The sequence below is a fragment of the Siniperca chuatsi genome, linkage group LG22 (genome assembly GCF_020085105.1).
Source record: "Siniperca chuatsi isolate FFG_IHB_CAS linkage group LG22, ASM2008510v1, whole genome shotgun sequence".
NCBI lineage: Eukaryota > Metazoa > Chordata > Actinopteri > Centrarchiformes > Sinipercidae > Siniperca > Siniperca chuatsi.
The window spans coordinates 22806631-22819580 of record NC_058063.1 but is presented as its reverse complement, the minus strand read 5'-3'; the positions used below and the strand labels follow the sequence as shown (position 1 = coordinate 22819580).

The following is a 12950-nucleotide window of genomic DNA, read 5'->3' as shown; positions in this document are numbered from 1 at the left end:
GTGTGTGTGTGTGTGTGTGTGTGTGTGTGTGTGTGAGCGATGACAGGACAACAGCGCCGCCACGAGGCCTCACGTGTCACTGCAGCCCGCAGGAACAGTGTGTGTGTGTGTGTGTGTTGGTAATTCACAGTGAGCCCGCCATGTTGGAAAGCAGATGAAGCTGCTGTCTGCAACAGCGCGTTACTAACTACTCACACATCTCTGTGGAGGCGCGCGGGACACTTCAGTTTAAGTTCTATCATCAGAAACCTAAACTTCGCAGAGCCTCCGCCTCCGCCCCAGTCAGTTCCGGCTGAGTCACGGTCCGTGTTCGCAGAAACGCCTTCGTTTAGAGGAAACAGCCTTTACAGCGGGCCGCAGCCGAACCACAGCCGAACACAGCCGAACCACAGCCGAACACAGCCGAACCACAGCCGAACACAGCCGAACCGAAGACTGTAAGTGACCTGAGCGGCTTCATGCTGCTCAGCTTGTTGTTTTTCGTCTGTAAAAAACCTCTGAACTAAACTGTAACTGCTCCCCGAGAGGAGACTCTCTCCCTACAGCTACAGGAACAGGAACAGTCTTTGCTTCGTCTTCCTGTTGAGCCTTTTTATTCTCAGGCTGTGGTGAAAAATATGTCAGAGAGAGGAACACTCAACTGTTTTCCTTCACTGCTTTTATCTGGTAACTTTAGTTACTTTGCAGATTCAGATTAATAATAATGCAACATGTAAATGTGGGGAAATAAGGAAGAACATCAGGAAGGAAAACTACAACTACTGCACACTGTTAAGGTACTTTCTGAAATATTGCACTTTTTACTTCGCTGCATTTATTCGATAACTTTACTTTGCCGATTCAGATTAATAATGCAAAACATAATCAACAAATGTGTATTAATAGAGATTAAGATAAGACGAGGGGATGAATTCAGCTCCACCTTCACCAGCCGCAACATTAAAGTGATGAACACATTAATGCATCGATAATTATAATAATATAATATATCTGATTCTGAAACGGGCCGTTCTGCATAATGAGTGCTTTTACTTTTGGTACTTGAAGTATATTTTGGTGCTGATACTTTTGTGCTTTTACTTAACTTTAACTTGTAGTATTTCTACTCTGTGGTGTTACTCTCTCTCCTGTTACTGTCCCTCTGCAGATGAATGCAAAATAATTAATCTTTCTCACTTTATTTGAGTATATTTGTGTAATAATATCAGAAATCTAGAGAATATAGAGCTGCTGTGTACTGTACGACAGGTCACTCTCCATACAAAGTGACTTTAATGAAACGCCATTATCAGACTAATAGTAGCAGTCTGAAAAACCAGTGAGCCACCGCCGACTCTTCAGGATGTAGTAATGTTGGAAGCTCGTGTCCTGCCCTGACATGTTGTACTTCAAGTCTGTTGATGCCACAGACCTGTCTGACTTGTTTTCCGTTCAGTTGGAATCTGAGTTAGAATTACATTCGTTATCGATTCGTTAGCTGATTGTTTTCTTGATTGATTGGTCTATAAAATGTCCGACAGTAGTGTGAAGTGTCCGTCACAGTTTCCTGAAGCCCTTTTTTTTTTGTCCGTCCAACACAGAGATGTTCAGTTTACAATGATATAAAACAGAAAATCCTCCCATCTGGAACCAATAAATGTTTGCACCCGAACTATTGATTATCAAAACAGCTGCCGAACAATTTTCTGTCAATAGACTAATCAATTTATTGAATCAAAACTAAGCCTGTATTAGCACAGTTTATTGGTAAATGGATGATGTCTGTTCAGCACAGCCTGTTTTTGCAGCACCAGACCTCAGCGCTTTCAGACATGAATCATATGTTACAGCTGAGTGGAAACACGAGCAGTCTGATGAAAAGTTCATCAGACAGCAGTGCTTTCAGTCATCAGTGACGGGAACTCCGCTGCCAAAAGTTACGGATTCATTCAGCGACAAAGGTGGCTCAGTGTAATCTCTTTGTACGTTTCTGTTCAGCAGTTTGTGTGGGTACATCTTTAGCCAAACGTGGGATTTCCTCTCAACATCAGCCAGCAAACAAGAACAATAACTTCAGCAGGGAAGCAGGTGCACTTTAAAATGGCGGATAAGCAGTGTAAACCGTTCGACTGCATTTCCTCCAATTCATCTACGCAGAAGTGAGTCTATTCTGTCTGTCCCTACTGTCCCACTTGTCTCAAGCGTGCTGTCGTTACTCCGTTACTGAAAAAGAGTAATCTAATCCCACCCTCGACTGCCAACGATAGACCAATCTCCAACCTTCCTGTTGTTAGCAAAATCCTTGACAAGGTTGTCCACAAACAACTGCACAGTTACCTGAACCTCCACAGACTGTATGATGTGTGTCAGTCGGGTTTTACAGCCAATCAGAGCACTGAAACGACTCAAAGTAATTGCATTCTTGTATTATTAAGCCTGAGTGACGCTGTTGTGTTACACGTCACTGTAATTCAAAACAGGATTCATCAGCATTCGTCAGTCCAAACGGGAAAACTAAAGTCCAAACAGGCAGCCAAAAACAGATTGGCAAAAGGTCAGAAACTAAGGCAGCATCACAACAGGAACTGAAGGAAAGCTGTCGGTAAATATTTCCCCCTCGGGATAAATAAACATGCTGAGGAGCTGGTTATGGGACTGGGAACAGGTGCGCATGTGGGTGTGGGAGCCAGGTGATTACTGAAGACAGCAAACATTGAGGAAACTACTGTACTTTAGAGCAGGGAGGGAACGTAAGGAGGAGTTACTGACTGGAAAACTGCAACAGGAAAAATTATGCAAGAAATGTTGAAAGCTGGCTGCAGCCAGACACCCAGGACTTGTGAAATCTTAATGCCGTTATTGGGTAGTAGCCTGTACAAAGGGACCAGACATGTGGGGGATGGGTGCATCTCAGACCCCTATAGGCCACCAGGATGCCTCCATTTACTGTTTTCTGACAACTATGAACACATAAGATTTTGTATTGTTCCCCAGAGGGGAAATTCAGGTGTTGCAGCAGCACAAGGACAGAGATAAGTACAGATGAATAGAGAAAAGTAAAATAATAATAATAATAACTGGAAGTGTATAAAATAAAAATAAGAATAGAAATAAAAACAGAAAGGGCAGTGTTGTACATAAACTAATACTGCAGTACTGTCTCAAGTGAAGTGACACAGTGGTGTGATGTAAGAGTACTATGAGTTACTATAACAGCAAACACCAGAATAATATATAATGTGATGAAGTAATAATACTTAATGTTTATCTGTATTGATATATAGAAATATGATGTAGTACATCATGTAATAAAACAGTATTAAACATAAACATTAACATAGTATAGTATAATATAGTACAGCCTAATATAGTATAAGTATAGTATAATATATAATAAATACATGTATCATCTGGGCCACGTGTGGAGTTGTGTAAAATCCTGAAGCTGTCTTAGTGATTTTGACGCATTCTGGAGGAAATGAAGGAGTTACTAACTCTGATTATGTTAATTGTGTTTGTTTGTGTATCTGTCGTGTTACTAGTTTCCCTCTCAGACTATCAGCTGCCATGAAGATGAGGGTTTGTGTGGAGGAAGAGGAGGACAGAGTAGAGCCTCCAGGATTCAACTGTTTATCTGCACAGAGTAAGCAGTCCATGGGAGAACCTATAGTGTTCACTAATGAACCTGCACCTCCTTCACTCACAGGGTAAGATGACTGCTCACACTTTAATGAACTCTCATGTTCAAAGTAAGATACCGTATTCATAAAACAGAACTATTAAGGTTTCACTAGGCTTCAAAGGAACTGTGAACCACGTCCTCTGCTCTCACTATATGTGTAGGTTTGACTAGAAGCAATTGTGAAACTGTAATAAAAGTAGATAGTGATAGTGAAAGCATAAACAAGAGTTTTAAAAGTGAATTTGTACAGTAATAACGAAACTGGATTCACAAAAAGAGAGACTAGCCCTCAAATTAGTTACATAGTTTCAGAAGCTGTCAGACTATCCGACTAGCACTTTGTTTGGAGCATAATATGGCCTTTAGTGTTGATATGACACGGGTATGAGAAAAATAACTGTTGTATAACTCTGGACTACATGACCAGAAACTATGAAGATATTTCTGTGGCAAAACACCTCAAATCATAGATATTTATCTTACCATCTAGTATCTGTAAAATCTTGATATTTTGTTAAAATTATTAATTGTTTTAGTGAAACAAAGTTGCCTTAATTTCCACAGAGGGAGGAAAAGGTGTGGTGGTGCTGAGGAGGAGCTGCTTTCCTGCTGTGTCCAAAGTCTGGTCTCTACTGGTAGTAGACACTGGCTGCAGACACCCAGTCAGACCAGCACTGTAGGAAGTAAGACCGGATGTCTGTCTGCTGTTGTCGTCACATTTCATCATACTTAAAAGCTCTGTAGAGCCTAGGTGACATTATAAATTGACAATGAGATGCCTTTGTGTGTCCTATTTAATAACAATACCAAAATGTCAAATGTCAAAATCCAACTAACATATCTAGCTAACCAGCTAGCACACAAAATATTAATGGTTTCTGTATCACAACTGCGAGCAAACAATGCTGCAGGGCTTCTACACTGATCCTGACACCGACAGTGTGTATAATATTGGATGAGCTAAAAGGATTTCCTCCATTTTTCCTCAATATTTCATGTATGCAATATTTTTATTCCTAGGATGGTAGTGAACATTTTTTTGTTTGTGACCTGTGTGCGTTTTCTTTTTACTATATATGTCTATGTTGTCAATTTCCTTGTGTGTTCTAAATGTAAGTCTTCATTGTTAGCCACGGCAGCAGCAGGTTTCCAGGGACAATGTCAATGTCATCCACTTCAGTCTAAACTTAGATATCTTGACAACTATTGGATGACCATAAAAAATGGTACAGACATTCATGTCCCTTCAGGATAAATTGTAATAACTTTAGTGATTCTTGAACTTTTCCTCTAGCACCATCATAGGGTCAAAATCTGTCCAATACTTTGGTTTATGACCAAATACATTCAAAATGAATGACATTCCCATTGGCCTCGGATATACTCTATGCTTAGTGCTAATTAGCAAATGTTAGCATGCAAATATGCTAAACCAAGATGGCAACCATTGTAAACAGTACCTTCTCAGCATCGTCATGTTAACAGTTTCATTGTGAGCATGTTAGCATGCCGATGTTAGCATTTAGCTCAAGTACAGCCTCACAGAGCTGCTAGTGTAGCTGTAGACTCATAGTCTTGTTGACATATTACTTCTCACATGTTTTTTAAGCAGTGCAACCACACATAAGGTGCACATTTGGGTAGAAAACAAGATCAACATTTTATTATTTATTTATTTTATCTCTATGAGCGGCTGGCAATCCCATATGGAAAAAACTTTGCTGACAATAGGTCAGCAGTAGGTCTGCCCATTCAGAGATCAACATTTCAAAGCAGCTGTAGTGCTAGTAGACAACATTGAATTTGACATGAAAATAGACTTCTCTGTGGTGAGTAAATCCACTTATTATAAAGATAAAATAAACTAAATTTGGTTCAGTGCAGGGTGCACGGTGGCAGAGTGGCTAAAGCTCCTGCCTCCCAATAAGGAGATCGTGGGTTCGTGGGATCGATTCCCGGACCAGACCAACATCACACAATCTCTCTGGGTGGAGTCTGCATGTCCTCCCCGTGTTACCGTGGGTTCTCTCCGGGTTCTCTGGCTTCCTCCCACCGTCCAAAGACATGCATGTGTAGGTTAATTGATAACTCTAAATTGCCCGTATTGAATGAATGTGAGAGTGAATGGTTGTCTGTCCTTGTCTGTGTCTGTGTTAGCCCTGCGACGAGTTGGCCACTGTCCAGGGTGTACCCTGCCTAAGGCCCAAAGTCACTGGGATAGGCTCCAGTCACCCGCGACCCCTAACGGGACCAAGCGGTAGAAAATGGATGGATGGATGGTTCAGTGCAAAAAATTGCTGTAATGAATGCCACTGACTGAGCCCTTAGTCGTGTTATGTACTTTTTTCCTTCTCTTATTTGTTGTGTTTGCTACCAAAGAATGAACAAAGTGCGTTTAAGATACTGTAAAAAGTATATTTGCTAAGCCTTAATAATTCTTAATTGTTTTGTTTCTTCTATATGGAATAAAGGTCTACAGAAGGTTTTAGATGAACATAAGATCAGTCTGAAGAGGAGATGTGAACGTGTGACTGAAGGAAGTGATGAAACAGGAAGTGGAACCCTCCTCAACAGGATCTACACTGATCTCTACATCACAGAGGGACAGAGTGAAGAGGTTAATACCCAACATGAAGTGAGGCAGCTTGAGACAGCTTCAAAGATGGAAACCTGCCATGACACTGCAATCAAGTGCCACGACATCTTTAAAGCCTTACCTGGCCAACAGGGACACATGAGAGTCGTTCTGACGAACGGCGTCGCCGGCGTTGGAAAAACCTTCTCAGTGCAGAAGTTCACTCTGGACTGGGCAGAGGGCTTGGAAAACCAAGACGTCAGTCTGCTGATTCTGCTTTCGTTCAGAGAGCTGAACTTGATCAGAGATGAGCGGTACAGTCTTCTCGAGCTGCTCCATGTTTTCCATCCAACATTACAGAAGGTCACAGCAGAGAAGCTCGCTGTCTGTAAACTTCTGTTCATCTTTGACGGCCTGGATGAAAGCAGACTTTCACTGGATTTCCACAACAATGAGGTTGTGTCTGATGTCACACAGAAGTCATCAGTGAACGTGCTGCTGACAAACCTCATCGAGAGGAATCTGCTTCCCTCGGCTCTCATCTGGATAACCTCTCGACCTGCAGCAGCCAATCAGATCCCTCCTTCATGTGTTGACAGGGTGACAGAAGTACAAGGCTTCACTGACGCCCAGAAGGAGGAGTACTTCAGGATGAGATTCAGTGATGAAGAGCTGTCCAGCAGAATCATCTCGCACATCAAGACATCCAGGAGCCTCCACATCATGTGTCGAATCCCAGTCTTCTGCTGGATCACTGCTACAGTTCTGGACCACATGTTGACTACAGACCAGAGAGGAGAGCTGTCCAAGACCCTGACTGACCTGTACTCACACTTCCTGCTGGTTCAGACAAAGAGGAAGAAGCAGAAGTATGATGAGGGACATGAGACGAGTCCACAGGAGCTGACGGAGGCTGACAGGAAGGTTCTTCTGAAGCTGGGGAGGCTGGCGTTTGAACAGCTGCAGAAAGGAAACATTATGTTCTACCAAGAAGACCTGGAGCAGTGTGGTCTGGATGTCACAGAGGCCTCTGTGAACTCAGGAGTTTGTACAGAGATCTTCAAACGAGAGTGTGTGATTTTCCAGAAAACAGTATACTGCTTTATTCATCTGAGCATTCAGGAGTTTCTTGCTGCGGTCTATATTTTTCATTGTCACACAAGCAGGGATAACGAGACACTGGAGACATTTCTGGGGAAAGCGTGGGGTAGGTATCGTATCTGTGAGCCATCTTTGGATATGTTGCTGAGTAAAGCCATGGATGAGTCCCTGAAGAGCAAGAATGGCCATCTGGACCTGTTTGTCCGCTTCCTTCATGGACTTTCACTTGAGTCAAATCAAAAACTCTTGAGAGGACTTTTAGGTCGGACAGAGAACAGTCCAGAAAGCATCCATAAAGTAATCCACAATCTAAAGCAGATGACCACCTACGACATTTCTCCCGAGAGAAGCATCAACATCTTCCACTGTTTGATGGAGATAAATGACCACACAGTACATCAGGAGATCCAGGAGTTCCTGAAGTCAGAGAACAGATCAGAGAAGAAACTCTCTGAAATCCACTGCTCAGCCCTGGCCTTCATGCTGAAAATATCAAAGGAGGTCCTGGATGTGCTGGACATGAAGGCGTACAGGACATCAGAGGAGGGACAACTTAGACTGATCCCAGCTGTCAGGAATTGCAGAAAGGCTCGGTGAGTCCAGGGCCTGTATTTAGCAAACGTCTTATCCTAGAATTTGTGCTGAAAGTTAAACAAGGACTAAAATACTTCTATCTAATAGTAGGACTTGTAGGACTCTGTGAAATGTCTTACTCTCAAATGAGAGAAGTAGTTCTCATTTGATCTCCGAAGTCTCTTGGATGAGTGGGTTTGATATATAGGTCACTTTTTTCAAAGAAAATCTAGTTGGAACAAATTCGAACCAACATGTAATCTATTCACCCCGGCTCCACACCCGGCACCTCTCTGTCCCTGGGGCCCGCCCAGAGGACAACCAACCCTTGTCCAACATTTCTCTCTTACTTTTGCCTTTTTAAAAAAAAATTTACTTGTATTTCCCCTCTCTCTTCTCCTCTGTCTTTCCCACTATAATATTGCTCACTGCTGTAACCTGGCTCGCGCATCCCCTATGCGCAAATACACACACACTCACCTAGACATGTTTTTTTTCTTGGTTGTCATAGTTTGATTGTATCGCCTTGTATTGTCTCATATATTTCTTCTTGTCAATCACTTGCATTGCACTATTAAAAAAAAGATGTGAGGAATATGTACTTTGTTTAAAAAAGGATATATTAAACTATATATATACATTGCAAGAAGGAAATAAAAAACATGTAATTCGTTTAAATTCATTCCCATGTTGCCAGCTGTATCTTAAACTATGCTGTAGAATTAACATTGTTTAATTAATTCACAGTATCTCTGCTGCCTCACTTAAGGGTCAGGCTAAAGCTACTGTATAGCAGTGGCTGTGCAACTTACCTTTAGCCATGATTTATCCATCTATGCTGTCGGATCCAAAACGGACAAATGACAAATAATGTGAGGAAGCATTATTTGTCAGATGGCTTGGTGCCATGATTATCCATTGACTATGGCTTGCTAGCTTTCTTCACCTTGCATTAGCTAAGAGAGCAGCAATAGTCTAACTTACTGACAGGTCAACAGGGCAGCAATGGATCAGACATTTATTTGCATTCTGTACAAATAGAAATTGGTACTCTGAGTTTGGTTCAATAATCACTAACTTTCCATTAAATCTGCAGACTTTCTGGCTGTCGACTTTTAGAGAGTCACTGTGAAGTCTTGGCCTCAGCTCTGAAGTCCAACCCCTCCCATTTGAGAGAGCTGGACCTGAGTAACAACAAACTGCAGGATTCAGGAGTGAAGCTGCTGTCTGCTGGACTGAAAAGTCCACACTGTAGACTGGAGACTCTCAGGTTAGGCAGATTATTTTGCTTAGTTCTGCATTTATGATGTGAAATGTTTATATGAATATATCTGTGAAGCATCTCAGTCATCCAGGTCATGGTATACCTTAGCTAGAGTAACTAAATCAAAGGCAAATGGACTTGCTTAGGTTCTTGAAGACTTCTCATATAAAAGGCTTTGTCGATTCTCGTATTCAAGAATTGAAAACAGCTTCTAGAGTTTCTGCAAATTCAATTTCTAGTGGCTATTAAAGGAACCGGAGCTCACTTCCACATTTGCTTCGGATGTGGTGAAGAAGTTAGAACGCATCTCTGCATTCTGGCTGAACTAGGCTTTCCAGTCATGTTAGCTGCATGCTTCATCATTTGTTCTTCATTCAGATTAAATGACTGCTGGCTGCCAGAGAGCTGCTGTTATTTTCTGTCCTCGGCTCTGAAATCCAACACCTCCCATCTGAGACAGCTGGACCTGAGTAACAACAAACTGCATGATTCAGGAGTGAAGCTGCTGTCTGCTGGACTGGAGAGTCCACACTGTAGACTGGAGACTCTCAGGTTAGACAGCTCATTTTTAGTTCTATGCTGAGATGAATTTAATAGAAATGTTGTGAACAAACATCAAGCCTAGTATACTGATCCACACTGACTAGCCTGTATTCCAGCAATAACTATTAGCAATCATGAGCTACACATTGAAAAAGCTAAATATTCTGTAGAAAAGAAAACTACACTTCCTAATTGACTTTACAAGCTTTAAATAGAGAGCATATACTTGTTATTTTAGTAATCAAAAATTGTTCAAATTTTAAATGTGGATCTAGATTTGAATCAAAATACATAGTGACAGATGCTCACATTCTCGGCATTTGGGTAAATGTAGTAGTTTGTGAGAAAAGAATGAGAATATTCAATCATTCCCCCAAATTCTAGGATTGGTTCTGAATCTAGATGCAGGCCAACTTAACCACATTTAATTAAAATTTGTTGACAGTTTGTTGACATACACTGCTAACTAACAAACAGACAAACTGCGTGTAAAAAATTATGGTTTCACTCAGAATTTTTGTAATTATGTTTTCCCTAATTTAGTTTGAGGCACTGCAGCTTGTCAGCGAGCAGCTGTTCTTCTCTGGCTTCGGTTCTGAAGTCCAACACCTCCCATCTGAGAGAGCTGGGCCTGAGTTATAACAACCTACTGGATTCAGGAGTGAAGCTGCTGTCTGCTGGACTGGGGAGTCCACAATGTAGACTGGCGACTCTGAGGTGAGAAACATTTTATTCAGTTCAGTTTTACAAAAAAGTTATTTCTGAGATCAGGGGAGGCAGTGACATTGCTAGACAGTTGCTAGTGTCTATAGAGGGGTCACACCATCTGACATCATTAGTCCACTAGAAAGCTGGACGTTTCAACCATTTATCCATTACTTTTAGCTAAATATTCAACAACTTCACTGCTTGCAGTTTAGTTTAACTAGTTTTTAAAGACTCTCATATGTGGTGACAACAGACTCAGTTAAATACCAGTTCAGTTATTGTTCTATAATTTAATAAATTTATACAGTATATAGAATATTTTTTAAAACTTATCAAACCTTATGTTTATTGTCCAATTAGATGGAAATGTTAAAAGTAAATTAATAACTTTGCAGTTTTTTTGTCTATCGGGATTTGTTAAACATGCATTTTTATGAAATTCTGTATTAGATTCTGTATGTGGTGAGATTATGAAATTTTGGATATTTTCTAAAAATAGTCTCCTTTACCCACATGCTTTGTTCTTTGTACAGACTGAGTTTCTGCAGCTTGTCAGAGAGCAGCTGTGTTTTTTTGGCCTCAGCTTTGAAGTCCAACCCCTCCTATCTGAGAGAGCTGGACCTGAGTGATAACAAGCTGCAGGATTCAGGAGTGAAGCTGCTGTCTGCTGGACTGGAGAGTCCACACTGTAGACTGGAGACTCTCAGGTCAGCAGTCAACATAGTAATAATATGCATAATTTTGAGCCAATCAGGTGATTATGTGTATGACTTGACCTTATTGTTGTGCTCTTCCTTACAGGGTAAAATAAAACTTGAAAGTGAAGACTGTAAAGCAGGAGTTACTTCCGGAAAATTCAGGCAAAAGGAGAACACATGTTGGAGCCTTCAGACGGCCTGGTCGTCCTGTAATAATGTGTTAGGTCTTGAAATGTGGACTTTGAATAAGATAAAGCACCTTAAAGCAAGCACCTTGGGTCTATTCCACAAAGCAGCTTAGCTCTGAGTAGTGGACATAGAGATATTAATGAATGAATATGCAGACTATGCACATTTAGCTTTAAAAAAAGAGTCTGAGTTAGAGCCGGGAAAAGTGTTACATTTCCTTAATGGATGATAAAGTGGTGGAATCAGACTGTGTATTAGGCTGCAGCCTACATTACATTTTAAATATATTTGTTCAGCTTTAATTTGATGGGGACAGAAACAGGGCCCAGGTACTTTGGACCTGCAATATGAACACAGCTGTAGATATTTTGTTCTGAAAAAACCTCTGATTAAAAAGTTATTACCCAGAAAATATGGTAGGTTGATCCTGAATATTCACATAAAAATAAATTTTTACAGAATATGTTCACTTACAACTACTTTACTTACAATCACTGAACATAAGTTCAACATGCTTTGATAACAAGAAAACAACAACTATTGGAGGGATAGCCATGAAATTTGGTTCAGACACTCATGGTCCCCAGCGGATGAATCCTATTGACTTTGGTGATCCTCTGACTTTTCCTCTAGCGCCACCATGAGGTTGAGATTTGTGGTTTTCAGTGAACTGTCTCAACAAGTATTGTATGGATGTTAATTAGCAAAAGTTAGCATGTTAACACACTAAGATGGTGAACATGGTAAGCATTATACCTGCTGTTTAATTATATAGAGAGCTGAAGTCATGACTTCTCTTCCTGTGTAGCCTCTGTTCCACTAGCTTCTGTAACTCAATGAAATGTCTCGTTCAGCATTTCTTTCATCTGTCTTTCTGCAACAGTGTAGTGTGTTCCTTAAGTTTACATATTTATATTTAACAAAATTCAACAACAATTACTTTGTTAGCATACAACACGTTTGCACACACGTTTAACCTGCGATGGTCTGTGGGTTTATGGAAAATTATGTTTGTTAAAGGTTGCACAAAATAAATATTGAATAAACAACAATATTAGAGTCCTTATCTATACATATGGAGTGAACCACACAACATACTGCTGAGAAAGACTCTGGTCCAAGGATGTATTTTTTGTTATTAGTTGTTACAAATTCAATGGGATTATAAACAAGGTTTTCTTACTTCCTGAACAGAACCTGGAAGTTTTGCTTTCTATTTTACAAACATTAAGAGTGAAGAACGACATCAGCAGGGGAAATGAACAGGAAGTGCAACTTAGTTTTTATTTTTCCTTTTATTTCTTTTAATAAAATGTTGAGCGAACATGTTTCTTCAACAGGCTTTGAGGGATGTTTTCTCTCGTTTGGCGGGTGTGTCACAGGTGTCACCCAATCACAGCGACATGTATATAAACCCCGTCGCTTGCTTACAGGATGTTGAACGCACCACCGTTTCCGTTTAAATAAACGTTTTGCTAGGTTTTGTCGGGGCTGAATGCAGCTCTGAGTCAGTAAGGAGAGGGTTAACTCCTCAACTCACCTCAAACAAACATTCAAACTCGGGGTGGGCCATACCACAAAATGTGGTTTCGATCTGATACGAAGCGATACATATCAATACCGATACCAAGTGATACA

General features: G+C 40.8%; 1 protein-coding gene across 6 annotated transcripts; it reads left to right on the top strand.

Annotated features, from left to right (window-relative positions):
* On the top strand, window positions 1-12364 carry LOC122870103 (NACHT, LRR and PYD domains-containing protein 12-like). 6 transcript variants are annotated; one of them, XM_044183882.1, is made up of 9 exons: window positions 4-437; window positions 3522-3686; window positions 4226-4344; window positions 6133-7930; window positions 9007-9180; window positions 9553-9726; window positions 10261-10434; window positions 10959-11132; window positions 11227-12364. In XM_044183882.1, the coding sequence occupies exons 2-9, from the start codon at window positions 3547-3549 to the stop codon at window positions 11234-11236; spliced, it is 2763 nt and encodes a 920-aa protein (XP_044039817.1). In that variant the 5' UTR covers window positions 4-437; window positions 3522-3546; the 3' UTR covers window positions 11237-12364. The 6 variants fall into 6 exon arrangements, with proteins under 6 accessions (XP_044039819.1, XP_044039817.1, XP_044039822.1 ...); XM_044183883.1 differs by lacking the exon at window positions 4-437 and adding an exon at window positions 450-776; XM_044183884.1 differs by lacking the exon at window positions 9553-9726 and having other exon boundaries at window positions 1-437.
* The last annotated feature ends 586 nt before the right edge of the window (window positions 12365-12950 follow it).

Coding starts and splice junctions, on each gene's coding strand:
- LOC122870103 (XM_044183882.1), top strand. CDS start 3,547: ATGAAGATGAGGGTTTGTGTGGAGGAAGAGGAGGACAGAGTAGAGCCT. Junction 4,345..6,132: donor TCAGACCAGCACTGTAGGAA/GTAAGACCGGAT, acceptor TATGGAATAAAG/GTCTACAGAAGGTTTTAGAT. Junction 7,931..9,006: donor AGGAATTGCAGAAAGGCTCG/GTGAGTCCAGGG, acceptor TTAAATCTGCAG/ACTTTCTGGCTGTCGACTTT.